Source organism: Ambystoma mexicanum, chromosome 10, assembly GCF_040938575.1.
Source record: "Ambystoma mexicanum isolate Mex_15411 chromosome 10, UKY_AmexF1_1, whole genome shotgun sequence".
Taxonomy (NCBI): Eukaryota; Metazoa; Chordata; class Amphibia; order Caudata; family Ambystomatidae; genus Ambystoma; species Ambystoma mexicanum.
Genome location: NC_090932.1, coordinates 845,198,649 through 845,225,677, shown reverse-complemented (window position 1 = coordinate 845,225,677; position 27,029 = coordinate 845,198,649). Strand labels below are relative to the sequence as shown.

The window sequence follows — 27,029 nt, the reverse complement described above, 5'->3', positions numbered from 1 at the left end:
GATGCTTTTTATAGTATCATTACTGGCACTAGGCGCAAAGATGGCTCTGCCAATATATGCCAGTACTCCTATGTAAGGAAATAGGTTTGTCCATGCAAAGTGACATGTCACAATAGGAAAACATGTCCAAACTGGTTCCAATGTAAGCCATTCTAGAGCCATAAGAACACTTATCATCCTTGCTTCATAATAGATGCTCAGTTAATAAAAGGTCATGCTACAGTAAGAAATATACAGGCACCTACACCAAAATGTCGGTCTAGCGAGGTAATACTGCTTATCATGCTTGCTTTATCAAAGATGACGAGTACAAATGTCATGCCACAGTAAGCAATGACTAGACTGGCTGTACCAAAATGCCAATCTAGCCAGGTAATGAAACACACATGCACGCACAGATGCACGCACGCACGCACGGACACATGCATGCACCCACACACACACACACGCACACACACACACACACAAATCCCCTTTCACCCACCCATACATCTCCTCTCACATCCATTCACACTGCATTCACCGCACAGACATGCACCCACCAGCCCAGAACATTCACACACACAATGACACCCATACCCATTCACCCACCAGTCACTCACCCATATACCTTCTCTCACTTTCACTTAAACTGGCATCCACCCACTCAGAAAATGTACACATGTACCCACATTCCTACTCACTCACCCACCATTCACTAACCCATTAACCTCTCACGTCCACTTGCGTTGCATTCACCACACAGGAATGCACCGACCCACCCAGAACATTGAAACACACTATTACATTCCTACTCATTCACCCACCAATCACTGACCCATAGAGCTTCTCTTGTGTCCACTCTCACTGTGTTATCTATACAGGCGCACACCCACCCATCCAGAACATTCAAACACACACACAATCACATTTCATCTCATTCACCCACCACTCACTGACTCATAGCACAAACATACATCTGATATGCACTTCACACATGCAAAATACATGTCACTCCAAGCCACTCTCAGCTCATTCTTGCTGCTCACAAACAGGAACCAGGAAGCTGGGAGAGCTTCCGGCTTTCTGCATATGAGCCGCGAGGAAGCCAGAGGAGAAGGGTTTGGAGTTGAGCATGGCATGTGACACATGGCACATAAGCTCTGGCACCTTCTGAGCGCATCCATCTCGCCCTGCAAACCCCGGCCCAGCCTTCGCCCTGACTGCGCGGGTGCACCCCCAGACCTGGTGTGGTGGGGCCCCAGCAAATCAGGGGGTGCAGGGGCCCCCCGCTACTCCAGGAGCTTCAGTTTACTGGGGTATCTGGGGAGAACACAGGGGTCTTGGCTGTGACCCCTGCCAACATCCAAATGACATCCCTGGGGATCCTTTGTGCAGAGCCAGGCTGCATAACCCCAGCCACACTGCCTCACTCTGTACCAAGGAAATTCTCGCCCTTTTTTGGGAAGGGGCCAGGCATATCTCCTCCCACTAGGTTGCCCTATGAGGGGTCCTAGGTCCTACCTTACCTCCTCAGAAATGCCCACAGGAGGACAATTGTTATGGCTTCATCTGTCACTGAACACCATATTTCTGATAAGGTGTTTAATACTGCAGCATAACTTAAATAAATACAGAAGGCAGTTGCTTCACTGCTACACAAGTAACATATGGTCCTGGATTAATTTCACTGCGTAGCTTGGACTATGGATTATGCCTGGATCCTGGAGGAGTGCCGGGATGCATCCTCTTGCTGCACCGGCCTCTCTGTCCTGTCTCTCGCGCGCATAGAGTTTGTGCGTTCACACTGTCCCTCTTGCAGTGCTATGCCCATTGCCATGCTCTCCCAAGAGAACATCCTCACATACCTCCTTTTGTTGAGCCGCTTGATACTACCTCATCACGAAGTCCTTATACTTAACCAGTGTCCGCCTCTTGCTTTGGGGCCGAATCTCATTCAGCGATGGGCTCGATAATGCGGGCTCCACTCCTTATGAACTCTCTCTGGCTGGTATCGGCATGTCCCATTCACCTTGCAAGTCCCTCGCATCACTCATGATGTCTCCTGTTCCATACGCCTCTTGAATCTTCTCCGGTCTGTTCTATCCTCTTGCACTCGCCTGTCCCCTGTAGGCTTCTTGCTCCTGTGCCTCTTGTTCTCTCATGGGCACTTCTCTTGACTCCGGGAGCTGAATTCTTCTGAATAATGCAACTATGTCTAGGTTGCACCTTTTACCATCTTTAGTGTACACATGATTTGTGACTTTTTGCACCACTTTTAGGGGTTGACTGTACCAGGATCCTGTTATTTGATCCTTGTGTGGAAACTTTATTTTAACCATGTCGCCTTCATTTACCTCAGTCCTCTGGTCCGCTTTGCGTGTGCCATTCCATCATTTCATCTGGTCTTTGCTCTTTTGAATTCTCCAAACCACACCCTTCATGTTGACTTTGTCATTGTGCCTCACTTTAGATACCGATCGGGGTACCAGAGTGGAGGCGGCCCTCCTCCCTCTCAACATGTGAACGGGAGACACATTAGTGGTAGCATTGGGAGTGAGATGGTGGGCCAGTACTGCTTCTTTGACAGTCTTGTAGAGGTCCATACCCAAAGCCACAGCCAGCTGTAGGGCACCTTTAAAAAAACCTATTGGTCTGTTCTACCGATCAGTTGGGCTGGGGATGATAGAGACTTGCTTTTATGTGTTTGATATTATGGTCTTGCTAATTAATTTCCATTTCTCTTGATACTAGCTGGACCACATTGTTGTTCACTATTTTTTTCGGCAGGCCTTCCCTTTGAAATGCTGCATTTAACACTTCTATAACTGTGGTGATGGTGGGCACGAATTCTGTCCCTACCCACTTCTATAGGTAGTCTATCATTACCACTCCATACCTGTGTTCAGCTGACATTTCTTCGAACGGTCCAATGAGATTGAGGCCAATCTTGTGCCACACCTCTTCGGGAATCTCTGTGGGGATTAATGGTGCTTGCTGTACTTTGATTCTCTTATTGCTGTTGATGCATTCATGGCATCTTTCCATCATTATTCTGATGTCTTGGTCCATGCAGGGCCACCCGTATGACCCCTGCACTCTTTGTCTGGTCATAATACCCCCAAATGTCCTGAATGTGCCCTGCACAGAATCACTTTTCTCAATTCCAAGGGCGGTATCACCTGATCTCCTCTCATTAGCAACCCGTCAGCTTCGTACATCTTTTTGCTTACTTTCCAGTATGTCCTCAGACATTCAGTAATGGTTCTTCCACTGGCCAACCATTTTGGGACCATTCAGTTACTCTTCCAAGAGTTGCTTCTTTGGTCGACTCTTCTTTCCAATGTTTTTCACTCATTTTCAAGAATCCCCTGCTTTTTAAATCACCCACCAAAGCCACCACTCATTCATCCTGCAGAAATGTGGTTGCTGACTCTGCATTCCGGTAGACGTTACATGCAGTCTGCTTGTGCATTCTTCTACCGAGCTATGTGCATTATCTCATAGGTATATTCTTGAAGTTTGGCTGCTATGCGTGCCAGCTTAGGAGTGGACGTCTTTGTACATTCGGGGCTCAACTTGTGAATAAGTAGACTATGGTCTATGACCAAATGGAACCTCATGCCCAACACGCAGGGTCAGACTGGGCCATAAAATTGTCTCAGGCACCAATTAAAAAGTGGCCCATGGTTGCAAGTGGCTATTCATTCCTTTTGTGACACTGTTTGAATAGTTACCAAAGGGGAGTTTTTTGATAAAGTGTGATGCAAATTGTGCATTTTAAAGAATATATATTCAGAAGCAGAGGTCAAAACTACTAGCCGCAGAGTGAATTACCTCATCAAACTGGCCCAAATTGGCCAAACAAGTGGCCCATTTTAAGCAAAGAAACGGGCCCACACCATTATTTTGTGATTTTGGATCGGCCATGGGCCTATCGCCCTATAGGACAGTCCCAGCCTGCCCACACGTAAATCCTGAAATACTTGACGGCCCAGGCGTAGGCTAGCATTTATTTCTCTAGCATGGAATCATTATTTTCTGCTTCAGAAAGTGCTTTAGATGCAAACACCACTACATGCTCCATATCGCCTTTCTTTTGAGTTACAGTGGTTCCTAGTCCATATGGTCTAGCATCTGTGATTATGTAGGTTTCCCGTACAGGTTGAATAGTTTCAAGACCGGGGCATTTACAATTCTTTTTGACTTCCTCTAACGCATACTTCTGCCCTTGTCACCAGTAATATTCTACTCCTTTCCTCAGGAGTTCCCTTAACAAAGCTGTGGTTTCAGAGAACTGAGGTATACATTTTGCACAGTACTCTGCCAGTCCTAGAAAGGACCTTATTTCTTCTTTTGATGTCGGGGCTGGCGCTTTAACTATAGCTTGCGAGAGATTCTTCTTGGGACTGAAACCCTCCTGTGATATTTTATACCCCAGGTATTCCACCTCACTTGCTTTGATCTTGCACTTTTCATATTTCAAACGTACCACTGCCTCCTCAAGTCCCAAACGTACCTTCCTCAGGACCACAACATGAGTCTTTGCATCTTCCACATAGATAAGGATGTTGTCTTGAAAATAAGACACATTGCCTAAATTGTGCAGCAGTGAGTTCATCATCCTTTCAAATGCTGAAGCGGCTGAAGACAACCCGAATGGCATGCGGGTGAATTGGTAGGTGCCAAACGGAGTGATGAAAGCTGTTAGTGGCCTTGACTCTTTATGTAAACTTATCTGATGGTACGGGTCACTCATTTCTAATTTTGAAAAGAACTTGACTTCCTTCATCATAAGTATTAGTTCATTTATGCAGGGTAGTGGGTAGCTGTCCGTTATTACTTAGATATTTAGGCTATGCAGGTCAATGCACACCCTGATATCGTTCGATTGTTGTATTTTTATCAGTACGACTCCACTATTATGATGGTGCCTTTATTAACCATTTTCATGAGTTGAGCCTGCAGGGAACTTCTTGTGGTTGCGGGCACGACTCTCAAATGGTGCTTGACCGGGTGCATTTTGTCTCAGACGGATTTTGTGTTTCTTGATTTTCCCTGGTACCTTGGAAAATAACGTGGGGAATTCATCGCTTGACACCGACACTCCTCCTGATCTGATTGAGAGTACTTGATCCTCTGTGCTGGGATCTAGCCTAATGTTCAGTTTGGCCTGAGCATCCCACCCCAACGCTGCCGGACCCTCTTTGGAAAAATATGCTGTCTTCGTAGTCTGTCTGCCTTTAAACTGAATGACTGAATTGATGTATCCCAATAGCTTCACTGAGGCTCCTCCAAAGACAGTGGATATGTGTTTTGTCTTTCTTACTTCCACTTTTCTCTGTCCCACCATGTCCTTGTATGTTTGAATGGGGAGGATTGTTAAATCTGACCAAGAGTCAGCCATCACCCATCACCTTTGTTTCTTTGCCTTCAATACACAGTGTGGTTGTTCCCTTCTCACTCTTGAACTGTTCACCATGATGACTGTAGGCATACCTCCCGCAGATTTATCATTTCCACTCATGACCATATCACCCTCTATGAAGGTAAGTTTTTTCCTGCCATTTTCATGCTATTGCAATATGGCAATTAAATTGCGGTCAGCTTGCCGCGATAAAAAAAATTCATTCAAACACACCCAAACCGTCCATACCTCCTGCAGTTTGAGCATTCTTTCATCCTAGCAGGACATTCTTTGTCATTTGTCAAGCGACACTAGCTGGTACATCTGCAGCATTTCAGAGGTTCTCTCTTCCCTCCCCTTTCATCTTTGCTCTCATACCTGGGTTTGTTTCTTGGACCTTTCCATTGTACCGCATGGTTGTCAGTGGCCTGCGCGGTTCCGACATTTCTTTGCGCCTGGACAAGGTCTCTTCCTCTGCTCTGGCTATCTGAATTGCTTAATCCAATTGCAATTCCTTTTTCAGTAGGAACTTGTCCTGCACTTTTCTGCAGTTGGTATGCACCACCAGCATGTCACATATCATATTCTCTGTATTCTCTCCAAACCCGCACAGCGCAGCCATCTCCCTCAATCTGGTGATGTAGTCATCCACCGGCTCCGTGCTCTCCTGCTTCCTACTGTAAAACCTTATTCAATGCAGCACAGCATTCTCCCTATTGGAAAATCTTTTAGCGATCCTGCAGATGACCTCTTTAAAAGTGCTGTCGCTGTCCCCGTCGACCGATTCTGGATTCAAACCGGCGAATATCCTTTGGCCTTCTACTCTCATGACTTTGTGTAGTGTGGCCTTTTTCCTTCTAGCAGCGTATTGGATGCCACCCAGAGCCTCTAGGTACGTAGTAAACAAAGGTTCCAATTGTGGCCATGGAATCGCAGGGCCTACCCGGCACTGCTGAAAGGCAGAGGGAGGCTTTGCACCTTGTATTGTGGAGAAGGTGGGCGGCTGCTTTGATCCTTTTCACCAACTATGTTATGGCTTCATATAACACTCAACACGGTATCTCTGATAACTCGTTTAATGCTGCAGCATAAATAAATACAACAGGCAGTTGCTTTACTGCTACACAAGTAACACATGGTCCTGAATTAAACGCACTGCACTGGAGGTTGGACAATGGATTATGCCTTGAGCCTGAAGAAACACTGGAGTGCATCCTGTTGCTTCACAGGACGCTCTGTCCCGCCTCTTGCACGCACAGAGTCCGTGCATGTGCACTGTCCCTCTTGCCAGGCTACTGCAGTTGCTGTGCTCACGCGAGAGCACGTCCTCACAACAATGTTGAAAAAGCAAAACATATGATGGGTGGGCTACGTTCCACATTTCCCCCAGAAGTTGCAGTGGCTTGACTATGTTCCTTAATGGGAACATGTGCCGGGCCTACCAGAATGACTTTGTTGTCCTGGGACATACACACATGTAAAGGAGCAAACTCCTGTCAGTGATGCTCCGGCTGAAGCTCTCCGGAGGCAAATGCAGTATAACAGAAGGTGCTTTGTATCTGCTTCATTAAAAATACCCCAGTGCTCCAACCACAAGGATGTCAGACTATACTGTAGTGAGGATCCCTAATGAGCTTGAACCATGTAGGTGCTTACCTGCATCCTTGATAGCTGTCTGTCTTGGGCTGATAAAGCGATGCAGGCAATAGCGCTGCCCTCCAACACTAAGGCACAGACACACAGGGAGCAACAAGGAATGCTAAGTGGCATATTCACGGTAGGGCTCCGAACAGGAGGTGAACTTCCAGGCTGTGTCAGGATTTTTTTTGCATTTGATGACGTTGATGTATATTGTTTGCTTGTTTGATGGAATCCATGTATTCCGAAGAAAACGGATTGGATGACTGGCTTTTCTCTTTTGGATAAAATGGTCGAAAGGTCAAAAAGAAACCTCTCATGCATTGCGCAACCCATCTCACCTGTTGGAACAGGCTAAATGGGAATCGCTAATTCCCTCGCATTTGCAAGATGCTTACAGAGACATTTGCCCCGGTGCAAATCTTTGTGAATTAGACCCCCTTGCGTTCCTTTCTGAATTGGGCATGTTATGTTAATCGATATTCTTACTGTGCCCATACCCACCGTAGTGATCTTACGGCGCCTAGCCGCCTTGTCTGACGTGACCACGCCTGGGTGACGCCCTCACTTCTAACTAACGCATCTCACTTCCGGCCAAATTGTTTCGTGACTGGGGCCCCTTGTGCACGGTCTATTGATCTAACACACACTTCCCATTCGTAGAATACTGGGGCTGAAATATAGGAAACCCTAATTGACACATTTCAGTCCAACGGACCCCGAGTTTTACTGTAATTGTTTCGCATCCGAAGTGGTGGCAGCGTCCCAAAACATGAAGCCAGCCAGAAAAGACTTCTAAATTTGTGGTGAAACGGAACAGCCGAAAAAAGCATATTAAGCAGAAAACAAGAACAAGGAATGCGCCTCAAACAGCCCATTACAACTGAATCTTGGCGTGTTCTTAAAGGAAGTCTGCATTTGTTTTGTTTTGCATTTTTTTTTTACAGCACACATAACCTGTGGGTATCTAGGCGCTAGTTTCATTGCAGGTTATTTATAACGCGCGCGGTTCTGGGGATTCGAACCCGCGTTTGCTCAGCGTGGGTCTTGCTTCAAGACCTGTGTGTTGCCACAGAGCTATGCTCCCATCTGTGTTTTTTTTAAAACAAAATGTCCTTTATTTTTATTTGTGACACAGTCAAAATTAGACTTTTTTCACAAGCGACAAAACACAAGAAAATCATCAATTTACAGCACTCACAAAAGAGAAGAAAAAAAATCTATAAAAAAAGACAATGAAAATAAATAATGACATAATCTTAAATCCAATCAATAACAAAATGCACACTAAAAACAATGACATTCTGGCCTGCAGTGTGTGTGCCCTGCACCCACCACATGCCGTGCCCGGGAGGAGGCCGACGTGTGTTCTGAGGAAAGGGAGCTTGTTTCGTCGATGCCCACTTGGTATGCCGTGTGGGTACTGCATGCCTTCCCTGTGTTTCAATGATGCACCGCGGCCTGCGGCACCAGGCTGCACTACCTACATCTTAATGTGCAATCCACTTTTACTGCACACCGGATGTCTCCGGGTGATGAGCCCTCCTCGCCTCCTGCTGACAGCCTCGTCGGAAATCAGGGTTCGCGAATCACATTTTGCCTAACTGCAAACACGGGAATATTTTGTATCCTATGAATATATTGAGAGTAGACAGGCGTGTCGTGTTTATTTCAAATTGTTTATTTCCAGCGCCTTTTTGGGAAATGCCAGAGTCGTAATACCATTACCCCTCTTGCACTGCAACCCTTGATTACCGCTGAGTGTCATGATAATTTCGGTGCGGCTGTCACATCATCACTGACATAGCAGTCATCTCTGCGCCTGAACACAATGCGCTGCGTGACTTTTATGTTTTAAACTAGCCATCTCTGCCAGTAATTGAATAGTGACCGAATTCTAATTTACAACAAAGGTAGCAGGCGCCCCTCTCTCGGAAGAACAAGGCATGATAACCTGTTCAGTGGTTGTTAACCACATTGAGAGTTCACAGCCATCTGCTTTTTGCTCACTGTACCTTTCACAGATGGGAAATGACCATTTGCATATCAGTCTTTGTCCCACCCACATGGGCAGTCCAGCACCGAAATGCTATGGCAATTCCTCTCTGAACAAGAGTACCTACAGCAACCCCATACACGTGTTTCAGCCTTGTTGGGCCTCATCAGTGAGGTGAAGCTGAGCCTCTCTAAGCACAGTGAGCAGGGAGTCCACGTCTGGTTGCCCCCAGGTAACCTAGGGTGACCAACCCCAAGTTCCTTCAAAAAATTCAACAAAGGTAGCAGGCGCCCCTCTCTCGGAAGAACAAGGCATGATAACCTGTTCAGTGGTTGTTAACCACATTGAGAGTTCGCAGCCATCTGCTTTTTGCTCACTGTACCTTTCACAGATGGGAAATATCCATTTGCATATCAGTCTTTGTCCCACCCACATGGGCAGTCCAGCACCGAAATGCTATGGCAATTCCTCTCTGTACAAAAGTACCTACAGCAACCCCATACACGTGTTTCAGCCTTGTTGGGGATCATCAGTGAGGTGAATCTGAGCCTCTCTAAGCACAGTGTGCTTAGAGAGGCTCAGCTTCACCTCACTGATGATCCCCAACAAGGCTGAAACACGTGTATGGGGTTGCTGGTGGTACTCTCGTTCAGGTTGGAATTGCCATTGCATTTCGGTGCTGGACTGCCCCTGGGCAGGACAAAGACTCATATGCAGATGGATATTTCCCATCTGTGAAAGGCACAGTGAGAAAAAGCAGTGGCTGCGAACTCTCAAGTGGTTAATAACCACTGAACAGGTTATCAGGCCTTGTTATATCGAGAGAGGGGCGCCCGCTACCTTTGCAAACCAAATTCTAATTTACTATTTGCATACAGTGTAATGCCTTTTTATTTTCATGTTTACACAAACTATGGTCTTCCAAAGGGCCTTCGTCCACTACAGCACTTCGAAGCCATAGCAATGGCAGTAGACGCTATACAAATATCAGCTAACAGAACATAGCAGTCCCTTACAAACCTGATATGTTACTGGGCTGAGAAATATAGCCGGCTCATGCCCCCAGATACATCCCGGTTGGCACATGAAAAGGCCAGCAATATTATTCAAATTGAAACCATTGCCAGTGACAGCCCTTCGCACACAACGCAACATGCCCTGTTCCATTCAGGTGATGCTAGTCCAGTCTTGGCATTCACTTTGCATTCTGCAATTTATTGTTCTGGATTTTCCCATTATAAATACAGGACTAGACGTTTCAGACTGCAAAGAAAAAAACAGGACTGGATTAGTGTCTTCCAAATGGAATTGGGCCTGTTGACATGAATGCCCAGGCTTCACTATAGTATCTGGAAGGATCAGGGACTAGCCATGCGCCCATCCTTTGTACATGCCCAAGCATCAGCAATGGCCCTGTGAATGAAATTTGGGCCAGGTTTTATACATCTCTTTTTTGTAATAACATTGCAGCACCGATTGCTCTTAATGGAAATGAAGCAGTGTTAGCTGGAGACTTCTTGGTACTAACTGTAAAGAAACATTATGTTATATTTGTTTTGCTAAATTTTGAATGCAGGGGGAACATAATACCAGCTGGTTCACCAGAGAGTGTAAAGAAAGCACAACTGGCGAAAATATTAAACCAGGTAAAAACAAGCTTTCTAACAACAGTCACTGAGATGACCAAATCTAGAAATCATGACAAGAATAACTTACAACACTTGACACAATGGGCCTCATTACGAGGTAGGAGGTAGCATTGCTGGTTTTATCGGCAAGGCTATCTCCAAACTCGCATCCTGGTCCGGCACCCGCGAATGGGCAATTACTGGGCTATTTCGGACCAGCCGGACCTGGTAATTGCCCTTTTGCGGGTGCCGGGCCCGGTACATCCCCATTCCCATTGAGCCCCACTTTTAAAGAGGCCATCTGCAGGATCGCTAAAAGATTTTCCAATAGGGAGAATGCTGTGCTGCATCCATTAAGGTTTTACAGTAGAAGCAGGAGAGCACGGTGCCGGTGGATGACTACATCACCAGATTGAGGGAGATGGCTGCGCTTTGCGGGTTTGGAGAGAATACGGAGAATATGATATGTGACATGCTGGTGGTGCATACCAAGTGCAGAAAAGTGCAGGACAAGTTCCTACTGAAAAAGGAATTGCAATTGGATTAAGCAATTCAGATAGCCAGAGCATAGGAAGAGACCTTGTGCAGGTGCAAAGAAATGAGGGGTACAGCGCAGGTTGCTGATGACCATGTAGCGCAATGGGAAGATCCAAGCCCCATAGGGCTCAATGGGAATGGGGAGGTGGTAGCACCGGTACAGTTAATAACGGTACCGGTGCTACCATCATGGTCTGCTCGCGGGTGCCAGTACGGCCACCAGGTCAGACCTGGTGGCTGCAAGGGCACCCGCGAGCAGAACTCCTAGTATGGTGGTACGGTAGTAACGATACCTGCACCATTGTTGCCTTACCGCCTTACTTGTAATGAGGCCCAATATAAGTTAACTAAAAAAAAAAAAAGTCAAAACTCCAAGTCATGACTCATGTTCCACAAGGGGCTGATTCTCAAAGATTTGCAAATCAGGAGATGTGCGTGAGCATCTGATTTATCCCTGCTACTTTATACTGATTCTCAAGGATTAAAAGTGGAGCAACTTTGGAGATACTTGGAGCATTTTAGATATATTCCTGCTACCTTATACCTGATTCTCAACTTAAAAGTGGAGCAAATCTGGGATACCTGGATCACTTCAGATTTATCCATGCTACCTTATACCTGATTCTCAAGGCGTAAAAGTGGAGTAAATCTGGAGATACCTGGAGCATCTTTGAGATGCCCATGTAAAAATGTGATTCACAAAGGTTTGCCCAGGGGCACCTCAGCAATGCTCCAGGTAGCTTTAGATTTATTCCAGTTGTAGGCTTTGTGAATACGTTCATTTTTGCAGCTACAAATCCTAAATCATTACAGTGATCTCATGAATTGCTCCATTGCAAATCTTTGTGACTCTGGCCATGCCTTTTAATTGTTTTTTTAAAATTAGGAATAGAGAAAAGGAAACAGGGATCGTGTTCCAAAAATTAAACATTGCTTCATAGTTGAAGAATGACCACTGTTGAGACTTCTAGATGCATACAGTCAACCTCCTTATCACCCCACAGACACCCAGGACTCACAAAGATTTGCAGTGCAGCAAGTCAGAGATGCCTCTCTGACTTCCTACTGCTACCCGATAGCTCATTCAAAAAGGCTAAAACTGGAGCAAATCTGGAGTTGCCTGGAGCATTTTGGAGATGCTCGCGTAGAAATGCAATTCATAAACATTTTTGCGTGTGGCATGCCACTTTAAAGTGAATCCTCGACGCAAGGGGAAGTCGGAACAGTCATCTAAGGATTGGCGTGCGGTTACATGTCTTTCCATCAAATCTTTTTTGGGGGTACCCGAACCCCCTGTTTTTAACCCTTAAAAACCCACCCCAAACAAAATTAACCCTTTACCCCACACACATATGCATTCGATGCACATTCTTTCGCTGGATAAGTTTCGCTGGAAAAAGTTTAGAGGGAACATTTTCCGATGGAAAGACTGCATACCTTGGCGTGAGCCTGCCGCATGTATGACTGCAACCACCTGCCTAGCCACTGGAGGTAGTACTACTTTCAGAAGAGCAAAAGGGTCTAAAGGCAACTGCTGGGATGCAATGGTGTCTGATGATTATATTTCCTAGCAGAAAAGCAAGGTTTTAATCCCAGGTTACCCATTTTACCAACTTGTGCAATGTTCTCCAAGTTACTTACCCTTCCAGGGGCCATACTACAGAAACCTTGCACCGGTGCAGTGCACATTTGCAAAGTATTAGCACTAGGCAAAGTTTGTCCTAGTGCAAAAATCATTGGTGCCATATTAGAAAATATTTGCATCATGACAAGTGCAATTTTGCAGGTTGTTAGCACTTGGGCAAAAACCTATTCTTTCACCGTTAATGTTTGCATTTACATGCTTGGGGCCGGTTCAGTTATTATAACAAAAAGAAAGAAAATCTTTGTGGAAACAATATTTTTTTCTTCCACTCTCCAGCACTTTCTCTGCAATTTGTAGGACCGGAGTTTGTTTATATAATTATACCAGCCCTAGGGTATAGTAGAAGAAAACATATGTTGTTGTTTGTAAGAATGTTTTTTCTGAGGATGTAATGGCTCTGAACCGTTGGGTCCTGTGCATGAAATTTGCAACTTTTGCAAGGTCAAGTGCAAACGTAAAGTGTAAAACCAGCAAAATTGCCTTTATTCTTTACATTTACGCCCTGTCTTGTAAAAAAGTAAATGCTTCCTGCAAATGACGCTTTGCCGGTGGCATCTAGGAATGGATTCCTATGGAATAGGCTTACTTTTTGCCGGTGCTAAATGGAGACAGATTCCATAGGAATCCATGGGGGTCACTTAGGGTGGAGCGGGAAATGAAGTATGGAAAGCAGGGCATAATGCTTTTACACCTTTGTTTCCTTCCCCGCCCTCATGCCCCTTCTCCAGCTTTTAAGGTGGAGACGGGGCATCAGGCAGAGTTAACTTTGTATTCCGCCATATGCAATGTAAATCGTGATTACCCAGAGCCTTTGGCGGAACAACATTTTTTGCTTTCACTCTTAGATCCTGATTCACAGAGCTTTTTTCAATGGGATTACACCATTGCAAAATGCTTCTTTGGATCAGTTCCCTACCGTTCTTACAATCGGGCAGGTGAAAATTTGCTACTGTGCAGCTATTTCACAACATACCCATTTATTGCAATGATAGAATGCTGAAAATGGTTTTTCATGCTCTAGAACCCCCTACACCCATAGACCTGTACAACCCAAATTGAAGCATGCTAAAGCTGGAGGCTCTAGCTTCCCTGTCACTGCCTCTAAGCAGTGGAACTTGCTCCCTCTCGCACTGAGGTCAGAAGACTCCTACTGGGCCTATAGAAGAGCCCTCAAAACCTGGCTATTTGCTTAAAACAAATTGTTGTAACCTCCCTGCATTATGTGTTCACCATTCTCCTATCTGTGTAAGCGATGTGATACACCAAGGATGTAAGCACAACTGCCTGTGGGCTTCATGTAACTGGTACCTTGTATCTTGATGCCTGAGGGTTTGTGCGTGCTATCTTAATGTAAATAAATAAATAAATACAAATATCTGTCCGCGGATTTGTTTAGAAGTTTGGGATTAGATCACAACTGGCTATTTTTGTGTTCCAGGTAATCAGCTCGGATACAGGATCTACTGTACATTTTTTCATGATTGACACTGGCCAAAAGGTGAAACAATTCAATGCTTGCCATGGAAAAGCTGAGATCAGCACGATGGCACTGGATGCAACTGAGACGCGGCTTCTAACCGGGAGCACCGATGGGACAGTGAAGGTAAGCCAAGCTATTTTATACTCCTGCTGAACATACATTTTCTCTTTCTGGAGCCAGATTTGATATATTCCTTGATTGTATGATTTTGAGGTCTCCAAGAAGAAGCAATAGCAAATCAGAGAGCCTTCATGTTTGCAATTTTGAAACAAAAAATTGAGACAATATCAATTGACTTTAAGAAAGCTTTCCCCTTTTCATCGGTAGCCAGTGATTTCATGGCAGAATACTCACTACACACATTTTTCAGTGCAGAAAATTCATCACCAAGAAATTCACCTACAATATATAATTCAAAAAAGGTGCAGATACGAAGTTTGGGAAAGGGTATGCTGGTTTACTTAGGTGTGAGGGGTGGGTTTAGAGGTTAATGGGGGGCTGCGGGAGCCCCCCCATATTTTGCTGCTGCTCTGAATTTAAAAACTGAAAATTTAAAAATGAAACATGGGGATGAAAAAAATCATGGGTAAAAGCATATGGCAGTGTCTTCACTCCTTCCCTGGAGTTGCTTAGAGTGTGTCATATCATTTAGGAATGTCATGCAGTGGCACGCCGTTCAGAGGTCTGCAACCCTTGGCTCTCTAGATGTTTGGACTCCTCATCCCACCATCCCCAGCCAGCATAGTCAAAGTTGATGGGTCATGAGAGTTGTAGTCAAAAAAATCTGGAGAGCTGCAGGCTTCAGATGCTGTCTTCTAAGCCAGATAGTCTGGTCATTAGAGAGAGAGGCTGACTGCTGGCCAGGGGTGTTGGTAGGTCTGGAAAAGACCTGGGGCTACGCTGATGTCAGGACTCTGGGCTAGCTAGCGTTTTCGTTGTAGCCCTAGAGCTTCTATCCAAGGCTACAACCAAAAGAAACAGGGCTATAGCCCCTTCATCCCCCCTAGCAACACCTCTGCTGCTGGCCTTAAAGGAGCACTGCTAGCTTCTTAGTGTCCTCATTACAAAGGCACCCTGTTAAGGTGGGCTCCTGGCCAAGCATGACACTGAAACAGTGTAGGAACAGGAAACATATTTACTAAGTCTCAGCTCTGGGTACAGGGATACATTAGGCCACAGCAGGTAAGTTATTAGGGCAGAACATCCACCGGCATCCTCTCTCAGTCAACCCATCTTCTCAACTGCATTCACAGAACCATTCAGAACATAACATTCTCACACACAGCATTCCATGTCAGTCACTTGTAGCATTCCATGCATACAGGGCAGGGTGTAGGGAACATATCTTCCTCTTAAACAACACAAGACACACCCAAGAACCAAGAGACATACATACACATTCAACAAAACATGTACACCGCTCAACTTCCAAAATAAATCTTTTCAACAATGCGCCCACACAAATCTTGTAGCCGTCCTCACCTAGTGGGACAATCTGCACCATAATATGCCACTCCCTTTCCTCTACCACTAAGGGATAGACACCAACCACTGAACAAAAGGCTACTAGATCCAACTTTCAAGCAATTCAGCTTCCATCCCCAAACCACACGACTGAGGCAAAAAACAGACCGTACTAGCATGCAAGGTGTGCCCAAGAAGGGACAGAGAACTGATCCCCCACAATCATGCCACACAAACATTTGAAGAGTGCCCCAGAGGACACGAAGACCGATCTCCCAAACAACTCTTCAGTACAACATACCAGGGTACACCAGAGGGCATGGAGAGCAGATCTCCCAAAACACACACGGGGAGAGGATCTCCATACAACCAGTACACCACACACTCATAATACCATAAACAAAACTCAGCCCCCAAATACAACTTTAACCATTTCACTGCATATCTCTGGCTGCCCACCATAACATGTGCACCATTTCCAACATGGCAGGGTACACCAAGCACCCCGGCTACTCGACGCCCTACAGAACAAGCAATCCAAATACTCAGAGTGTTGACACCCCACAAGACGCTGGTGCTGAAAGACCACATTCCACAACTTCAGCAACTTCAATTCAGAAAGCCAAGCACGACCACATCTCATCATGACACACGCACCAGACAATGCAGGACAAATATTCTAGACTGTTATCACAGTTCACTAAACACATTAAGATAAACCTCCCTTACTGTTTTACTTAAAACATTGAAACTATGCACTTGAAATTCTAATTATAATTCAATGTTCTTCAGTTCAAATCCAGCCTGTAAACTAAAAGGGTTAACAGAACATAAATCATAGCTTGCACATTACCCTACTAATTTAGGAAGTCCATGTCCTAACTAACTTTAAAACACAAAGTCCAACCTGTAAATGAAGGGGTTAAAACATGGCTACAATTAGTGCACACTAAACCTCAGCAAAACATAACTAAATGCCCAATAAATCTCTCTAAACAGAGGCCATGACTTCCAAAACATAAGCACACCGACAGATGTAGAATATTCAACAGGGCTCACATCACACTATTCCAAAACTCTAATGTGAAGTAAACACCTAAGCCTCTCTCTGCTCAATTGAGATATCCCAGAAAAAATTCAAGAACTCAGGATCTAATTCCTGGAGTACCAACATATTGCTATTTTCAAGACTTTGCACTATAGCACCACACAAAAGACAAAACGTTGAAAGACGTGCTCCTCTCTTCTCCATCACTGCCTCCTGGTGCTGTCCAAAACAGTGTACAAATGTTGCATCACAGTACCTAAGGGAGACAACTCCACCTCCGTCTCCGGCTCTTTTTCTCACAAAGGGACTGACTTCCTTCTTCTTCATTCTAGCAAGATTTGTCTGTTTCACTGGGATCCCACAAGAGCCATCAATATCACAGGTGTGCCTCACTTATGTAAGTAGATCTGCCCCATGCAGCAATATGTTCACCAGTTTCCTCCAGCAAAGTCCCTGTTAGCTCTTCTCTTGCCCACACTACTTTAATTTGTATGCTGCCACCTGGACGCTGGCACCTTCGCTGCCCCTTGAATACCTCACGCAGCAAAGTTAGTGTCTGTCCCTTGCAGAGTCAATGGGCCCCCAGCACCTGGTGCCACACTGACCCCACCGCAGCCCAGAGCACTCCTAATGTCGCTGTCTGCCCTTTGCAGACCCGCTAGGTCCTCAGGTCCTGGCACTGCCTCCTCACATCAATGGCTGGCCCTCAATGGCCCCACTGCTCCTACCTCCAGAGAGGACCTTCTCTTGTTTTGGGGCTCCGTGAATGCCCCTCTCCTGGTGCTGTCCACCGACACAGCCAGCATCCTTGTCACCATTGTTAAGTTGGGTTCCCGGCCAAGCATGACACTGACACCAGTGTAGGAACAGGAACAATCTTTACTAAATCACAACTCCAGGTACAGGAATACATTCAGGTCACATCAGGTAGGTTACTATGACAGAACATCCACCAGCATCCCCTCTCAGTGAACCCATCTTCTCAACTGCATTCACAGAACCATTCAGAACGTAACATTCTCACACACAGCATTCCATGTCCGTCACGTACAGCTTTCCATGCAAACAGGGCAGGGTGCAGGGAAAGACAAGACGCAACACACCCCTTCACTACTCTCGGCTGGCTGCCTACATTCTGTGCCGTCTTCTGCTTTGGCATATTATGTTGGTCACTAATGGAGATAATGGGAAACATACAAATAACGTTTGTGTTTGTATGTCGCCTTTCTTTTGCTTGTCTCTGTTCCATATTTGAGAAAATAGCATTGTGGATAGTTATGAGTTCTATTGGAAAACAAAATGCACTGAGCTTTTAATGCTTTCCTCCATCAGATTTATTTAGTTATATTTTTCTGGGAAGGTTTAATGCCTGTTCCACTTCACAATTATGATAGCATTAACTTCTGTTTATATATTATGCCTCCTAACCCAAACTTCAGCATTTTGTGGCACTGGAAAGAAATGGAGCTGTTATCACCCGACCCAGTGATACAATTTTCATCAACCTCAAAAGGATGAAATGCTGACCCGGCAGCAGTATGATTCCAACCTGCTCAATGCATTGATTCTGATGATCTACCTTGCAAGATGTGCCGAAAAATGTCACTTTCACAAAGTTGGTGGTGCTTATCTGATGCTTGGAAATGGACCACGTCAATGTTAGTGACAAAAGGTAGAGGCAGAACTGAAATGCACTGCATTAAGATGCCCTGCCACTACCTGTCTTGCTTCCAGGCATTGTGCCACTTCTGTTAACCTATTAACCTGAGTATGGGTGATGTGACTGATGATGGTCTTGCCTGCAGACCACTGTCAACCCGCCTTGGTTTTCTTAGCATGAGATCAGGACGTGGCATTTTACTTTAGCCTTTGTGTAATGGCCTGCTTTTTGGGGGCTGTCAAGGAGGGGGGATCACACACCTCTTCATTTGTTTCGAGGAAGGGAAACGAGAGCAGGAACATACCCACAACGCTCCTTGTATTTTTAAGATTTACAAGGAAGTTTGCAGGTGACTAAATCAAGTACACTCCTTGGGCCAGATTCTCAGAGGTTTTTGTTGGCTCAACTGATGGGCTGCATCTCATCACTTGTGCCCGAAAAATGGGCAGTCCAATCCACGAAGGCCATCCGAATGTGTCCTCTTAGGTGGGAACGCTCAGACGCGCTTTCTCACGCCCTTTGGGAATTTGTGCAAACAAGGGGGCGTTTCTGCACATTTGAATGCGCGAGCGGGTTTAGCTTTGGCTTGGAAGTGTGTAGAATATGATCATGTGCCTCAGCACCTCGTCAGCACAGATGACGCGAGATAGCAAGTCGTGACAGGCTCATTTCTGATCCTGTGATGGATTCTTTTTAAAGTGTGCCGGCATTGGCTCGAAACCAAACTTGGATTTATGTTTCTCAAACAGGGACACAATTGTCGTGTTTGTTTTTTTCTACATTTCACTGTGACAGGCTCTCCCGGCACCTACCTGGGAGTGCGCTTAAGACACTAATGTATGGAAAGGGGCTGGACAGCACATCTTCTGTGCTCTCTCGTCTTCTTCTACTGATAGATTTGTATCCATTAGCAGTGATTTTGGATACAGAGGCTTGAGCCTCATTACTCCATCTTCTCGGGTTGAGTGTATAGTCGTGTGTTAGTATTCTTCTTGGTCTGTGTGGTCTTGTCACAGTAGGGCTGGTTTCACAGGGTCTTAGCCGTGATGGGCCGCGGGTAGCAGTCAAAAGGGTTTGCCGTGGTGGCAGTGAGTCTTCTGATCAGAGGGTTCGGGTTCTGATCCAGTCCTTGGCAGAAGTTCTTACTCAGCTTCGCTAGATGTTCGTCCAACATCTCGATGTCCAGGTCTCTGTGAAATCTTCTGTGCTGCTCTCGAACCCCATAGATATACGCAGGTGACCTTTGAGAATAACGTGACCTGTGCATTTCTCAAGCGAGCGCAAATAAAAAAGGCGCATTCTCTGTGCTTCTTTGTGAACCTCTTGTGCTCTTTGCGACTACCAAAGAAGGAACAAAGGCTGAGGATGGCTTGCTGGGCTTTAAACCTGAGATGTGTGGGTTATGTAGAGCACAAGACGCAATAGTCCAGCTAGCTGTTGATGTGGTGTCCCAACTGTGACTTGCAGGACATAGGTAGATCTGCATCTATCTGTCTAAACAGGCACATTAACCCTCTGAAGTACCCTTCTGGGATTGGTCTTGCACTTTTCATATTTCAAACGTACCACTGCCTCCTCAAGTCCCAAACGTACCTTCCTCAGGACCACAACATGAGTCTTTGCATCTTCCACATAGATAAGGATGTTGTCTTGAAAATAAGACACATTGCCTAAATTGTGCAGCAGTGAGTTCATCATCCTTTCAAATGCTGAAGCGGCTGAAGACAACCCGAATGGCATGCGGGTGAATTGGTAGGTGCCAAACGGAGTGATGAAAGCTGTTAGTGGCCTTGACTCTTTATGTAAACTTATCTGATGGTACGGGTCACTCATTTCTAATTTTGAAAAGAACTTGACTTCCTTCATCATAAGTATTAGTTCATTTATGCAGGGTAGTGGGTAGCTGTCCGTTATTACTTAGATATTTAGGCTATGCAGGTCAATGCACACCCTGATATCGTTCGATTGTTGTATTTTTATCAGTACGACTCCACTATTATGATGGTGCCTTTATTAACCATTTTCATGAGTTGAGCCTGCAGGGAACTTCTTGTGGTTGCGGGCACGACTCTCAAATGGTGCTTGACCGGGTGCATTTTGTCTCAGACGGATTTTGTGTTTCTTGATTTTCCCTGGTACCTTGGAAAATAACGTGGGGAATTCATCGCTTGACACCGACACTCCTCCTGATCTGATTGAGAGTACTTGATCCTCTGTGCTGGGATCTAGCCTAATGTTCAGTTTGGCCTGAGCATCCCACCCCAACGCTGCCGGACCCTCTTTGGAAAAATATGCTGTCTTCGTAGTCTGTCTGCCTTTAAACTGAATGACTGAATTGATGTATCCCAATAGCTTCACTGAGGCTCCTCCAAAGACAGTGGATATGTGTTTTGTCTTTCTTACTTCCACTTTTCTCTGTCCCACCATGTCCTTGTATGTTTGAATGGGGAGGATTGTTAAATCTGACCAAGAGTCAGCCATCACCCATCACCTTTGTTTCTTTGCCTTCAATACACAGTGTGGTTGTTCCCTTCTCACTCTTGAACTGTTCACCATGATGACTGTAGGCATACCTCCCGCAGATTTATCATTTCCACTCATGACCATATCACCCTCTATGAAGGTAAGTTTTTTCCTGCCATTTTCATGCTATTGCAATATGGCAATTAAATTGCGGTCAGCTTGCCGCGATAAAAAAAATTCATTCAAACACACCCAAACCGTCCATACCTCCTGCAGTTTGAGCATTCTTTCATCCTAGCAGGACATTCTTTGTCATTTGTCAAGCGACACTAGCTGGTACATCTGCAGCATTTCAGAGGTTCTCTCTTCCCTCCCCTTTCATCTTTGCTCTCATACCTGGGTTTGTTTCTTGGACCTTTCCATTGTACCGCATGGTTGTCAGTGGCCTGCGCGGTTCCGACATTTCTTTGCGCCTGGACAAGGTCTCTTCCTCTGCTCTGGCTATCTGAATTGCTTAATCCAATTGCAATTCCTTTTTCAGTAGGAACTTGTCCTGCACTTTTCTGCAGTTGGTATGCACCACCAGCATGTCACATATCATATTCTCTGTATTCTCTCCAAACCCGCACAGCGCAGCCATCTCCCTCAATCTGGTGATGTAGTCATCCACCGGCTCCGTGCTCTCCTGCTTCCTACTGTAAAACCTTATTCAATGCAGCACAGCATTCTCCCTATTGGAAAATCTTTTAGCGATCCTGCAGATGACCTCTTTAAAAGTGCTGTCGCTGTCCCCGTCGACCGATTCTGGATTCAAACCGGCGAATATCCTTTGGCCTTCTACTCTCATGACTTTGTGTAGTGTGGCCTTTTTCCTTCTAGCAGCGTATTGGATGCCACCCAGAGCCTCTAGGTACGTAGTAAACAAAGGTTCCAATTGTGGCCATGGAATCGCAGGGCCTACCCGGCACTGCTGAAAGGCAGAGGGAGGCTTTGCACCTTGTATTGTGGAGAAGGTGGGCGGCTGCTTTGATCCTTTTCACCAACTATGTTATGGCTTCATATAACACTCAACACGGTATCTCTGATAACTCGTTTAATGCTGCAGCATAAATAAATACAACAGGCAGTTGCTTTACTGCTACACAAGTAACACATGGTCCTGAATTAAACGCACTGCATTGGAGGTTGGACAATGGATTATGCCTTGAGCCTGAAGAAACACTGGAGTGCATCCTGTTGCTTCACAGGACGCTCTGTCCCGCCTCTTGCACGCACAGAGTCCGTGCATGTGCACTGTCCCTCTTGCCAGGCTACTGCAGTTGCTGTGCTCACGCGAGAGCACGTCCTCACAACAATGTTGAAAAAGCAAAACATATGATGGGTGGGCTACGTTCCACATTTCCCCCAGAAGTTGCAGTGGCTTGACTATGTTCCTTAATGGGAACATGTGCCGGGCCTACCAGAATGACTTTGTTGTCCTGGGACATACACACATGTAAAGGAGCAAACTCCTGTCAGTGATGCTCCGGCTGAAGCTCTCCGGAGGCAAATGCAGTATAACAGAAGGTGCTTTGTATCTGCTTCATTAAAAATACCCCAGTGCTCCAACCACAAGGATGTCAGACTATACTGTAGTGAGGATCCCTAATGAGCTTGAACCATGTAGGTGCTTACCTGCATCCTTGATAGCTGTCTGTCTTGGGCTGATAAAGCGATGCAGGCAATAGCGCTGCCCTCCAACACTAAGGCACAGACACACAGGGAGCAACAAGGAATGCTAAGTGGCATATTCACGGTAGGGCTCCGAACAGGAGGTGAACTTCCAGGCTGTGTCAGGATTTTTTTTGCATTTGATGACGTTGATGTATATTGTTTGCTTGTTTGATGGAATCCATGTATTCCGAAGAAAACGGATTGGATGACTGGCTTTTCTCTTTTGGATAAAATGGTCGAAAGGTCAAAAAGAAACCTCTCATGCATTGCGCAACCCATCTCACCTGTTGGAACAGGCTAAATGGGAATCGCTAATTCCCTCGCATTTGCAAGATGCTTACAGAGACATTTGCCCCAGTGCAAATCTTTGTGAATTAGACCCCCTTGCGTTCCTTTCTGAATTGGGCATGTTATGTTAATCGATATTCTTACTGTGCCCATACCCACCGTAGTGATCTTACGGCGCCTAGCCGCCTTGTCTGACGTGACCACGCCTGGGTGACGCCCTCACTTCTAACTAACGCATCTCACTTCCGGCCAAATTGTTTCGTGACTGGGGCCCCTTGTGCACGGTCTATTGATCTGATGATCCCCAACAAGGCTGAAACACGTGTATGGGGTTGCTGGTGGTACTCTCGTTCAGGTTGGAATTGCCATTGCATTTCGGTGCTGGACTGCCCCTGGGCAGGACAAAGACTCATATGCAGATGGATATTTCCCATCTGTGAAAGGCACAGTGAGAAAAAGCAGTGGCTGCGAACTCTCAAGTGGTTAATAACCACTGAACAGGTTATCAGGCCTTGTTATATCGAGAGAGGGGCGCCCGCTACCTTTGCAAACCAAATTCTAATTTACTATTTGCATACAGTGTAATGCCTTTTTATTTTCATGTTTACACAAACTATGGTCTTCCAAAGGGCCTTCGTCCACTACAGCACTTCGAAGCCATAGCAATGGCAGTAGACGCTATACAAATATCAGCTAACAGAACATAGCAGTCCCTTACAAACCTGATATGTTACTGGGCTGAGAAATATAGCCGGCTCATGCCCCCAGATACATCCCGGTTGGCACATGAAAAGGCCAGCAATATTATTCAAATTGAAACCATTGCCAGTGACAGCCCTTCGCACACAACGCAACATGCCCTGTTCCATTCAGGTGATGCTAGTCCAGTCTTGGCATTCACTTTGCATTCTGCAATTTATTGTTCTGGATTTTCCCATTATAAATACAGGACTAGACGTTTCAGACTGCAAAGAAAAAAACAGGACTGGATTAGTGTCTTCCAAATGGAATTGGGCCTGTTGACATGAATGCCCAGGCTTCACTATAGTATCTGGAAGGATCAGGGACTAGCCATGCGCCCATCCTTTGTACATGCCCAAGCATCAGCAATGGCCCTGTGAATGAAATTTGGGCCAGGTTTTATACATCTCTTTTTTGTAATAACATTGCAGCACCGATTGCTCTTAATGGAAATGAAGCAGTGTTAGCTGGAGACTTCTTGGTACTAACTGTAAAGAAACATTATGTTATATTTGTTTTGCTAAATTTTGAATGCAGGGGGAACATAATACCAGCTGGTTCACCAGAGAGTGTAAAGAAAGCACAACTGGCGAAAATATTAAACCAGGTAAAAACAAGCTTTCTAACAACAGTCACTGAGATGACCAAATCTAGAAATCATGACAAGAATAACTTACAACACTTGACACAATGGGCCTCATTACGAGGTAGGAGGTAGCATTGCTGGTTTTATCGGCAAGGCTATCTCCAAACTCGCATCCTGGTCCGGCACCCGCGAATGGGCAATTACTGGGCTATTTCGGACCAGCCGGACCTGGTAATTGCCCTTTTGCGGGTGCCGGGCCCGGTACATCCCCATTCCCATTGAGCCCCACTTTTAAAGAGGCCATCTGCAGGATCGCTAAAAGATTTTCCAATAGGGAGAATGCTGTGCTGCATCCATTAAGGTTTTACAGTAGAAGCAGGAGAGCACGGTGCCGGTGGATGACTACATCACCAGATTGAGGGAGATGGCTGCGCTTTGCGGGTTTGGAGAGAATACGGAGAATATGATATGTGACATGCTGGTGGTGCATACCAAGTGCAGAAAAGTGCAGGACAAGTTCCTACTGAAAAAGGAATTGCAATTGGATTAAGCAATTCAGATAGCCAGAGCATAGGAAGAGACCTTGTGCAGGTGCAAAGAAATGAGGGGTACAGCGCAGGTTGCTGATGACCATGTAGCGCAATGGGAAGATCCAAGCCCCATAGGGCTCAATGGGAATGGGGAGGTGGTAGCACCGGTACAGTTAATAACGGTACCGGTGCTACCATCATGGTCTGCTCGCGGGTGCCAGTACGGCCACCAGGTCAGACCTGGTGGCTGCAAGGGCACCCGCGAGCAGAACTCCTAGTATGGTGGTACGGTAGTAACGATACCTGCACCATTGTTGCCTTACCGCCTTACTTGTAATGAGGCCCAATATAAGTTAACTAAAAAAAAAAAAAGTCAAAACTCCAAGTCATGACTCATGTTCCACAAGGGGCTGATTCTCAAAGATTTGCAAATCAGGAGATGTGCGTGAGCATCTGATTTATCCCTGCTACTTTATACTGATTCTCAAGGATTAAAAGTGGAGCAACTTTGGAGATACTTGGAGCATTTTAGATATATTCCTGCTACCTTATACCTGATTCTCAACTTAAAAGTGGAGCAAATCTGGGATACCTGGATCACTTCAGATTTATCCATGCTACCTTATACCTGATTCTCAAGGCGTAAAAGTGGAGTAAATCTGGAGATACCTGGAGCATCTTTGAGATGCCCATGTAAAAATGTGATTCACAAAGGTTTGCCCAGGGGCACCTCAGCAATGCTCCAGGTAGCTTTAGATTTATTCCAGTTGTAGGCTTTGTGAATACGTTCATTTTTGCAGCTACAAATCCTAAATCATTACAGTGATCTCATGAATTGCTCCATTGCAAATCTTTGTGACTCTGGCCATGCCTTTTAATTGTTTTTTTAAAATTAGGAATAGAGAAAAGGAAACAGGGATCGTGTTCCAAAAATTAAACATTGCTTCATAGTTGAAGAATGACCACTGTTGAGACTTCTAGATGCATACAGTCAACCTCCTTATCACCCCACAGACACCCAGGACTCACAAAGATTTGCAGTGCAGCAAGTCAGAGATGCCTCTCTGACTTCCTACTGCTACCCGATAGCTCATTCAAAAAGGCTAAAACTGGAGCAAATCTGGAGTTGCCTGGAGCATTTTGGAGATGCTCGCGTAGAAATGCAATTCATAAACATTTTTGCGTGTGGCATGCCACTTTAAAGTGAATCCTCGACGCAAGGGGAAGTCGGAACAGTCATCTAAGGATTGGCGTGCGGTTACATGTCTTTCCATCAAATCTTTTTTGGGGGTACCCGAACCCCCTGTTTTTAACCCTTAAAAACCCACCCCAAACAAAATTAACCCTTTACCCCACACACATATGCATTCGATGCACATTCTTTCGCTGGATAAGTTTCGCTGGAAAAAGTTTAGAGGGAACATTTTCCGATGGAAAGACTGCATACCTTGGCGTGAGCCTGCCGCATGTATGACTGCAACCACCTGCCTAGCCACTGGAGGTAGTACTACTTTCAGAAGAGCAAAAGGGTCTAAAGGCAACTGCTGGGATGCAATGGTGTCTGATGATTATATTTCCTAGCAGAAAAGCAAGGTTTTAATCCCAGGTTACCCATTTTACCAACTTGTGCAATGTTCTCCAAGTTACTTACCCTTCCAGGGGCCATACTACAGAAACCTTGCACCGGTGCAGTGCACATTTGCAAAGTATTAGCACTAGGCAAAGTTTGTCCTAGTGCAAAAATCATTGGTGCCATATTAGAAAATATTTGCATCATGACAAGTGCAATTTTGCAGGTTGTTAGCACTTGGGCAAAAACCTATTCTTTCACCGTTAATGTTTGCATTTACATGCTTGGGGCCGGTTCAGTTATTATAACAAAAAGAAAGAAAATCTTTGTGGAAACAATATTTTTTTCTTCCACTCTCCAGCACTTTCTCTGCAATTTGTAGGACCGGAGTTTGTTTATATAATTATACCAGCCCTAGGGTATAGTAGAAGAAAACATATGTTGTTGTTTGTAAGAATGTTTTTTCTGAGGATGTAATGGCTCTGAACCGTTGGGTCCTGTGCATGAAATTTGCAACTTTTGCAAGGTCAAGTGCAAACGTAAAGTGTAAAACCAGCAAAATTGCCTTTATTCTTTACATTTACGCCCTGTCTTGTAAAAAAGTAAATGCTTCCTGCAAATGACGCTTTGCCGGTGGCATCTAGGAATGGATTCCT

At 45.4% G+C, this 27,029-nt stretch overlaps 1 protein-coding gene across 1 annotated transcript in view; it reads left to right on the top strand.

The window, feature by feature from the left end:
* WDR49 (WD repeat domain 49) overlaps nucleotides 1-27,029 on the top strand; it is a 723,235-nt gene that overhangs the window by 254,437 nt on the left and 441,769 nt on the right. The window contains exon 9 of the mRNA XM_069618491.1: nucleotides 14,269-14,433. Coding sequence (XP_069474592.1) covers nucleotides 14,269-14,433 — 165 coding nt within the window. The remainder of the gene's footprint in view (nucleotides 1-14,268; nucleotides 14,434-27,029) is intronic.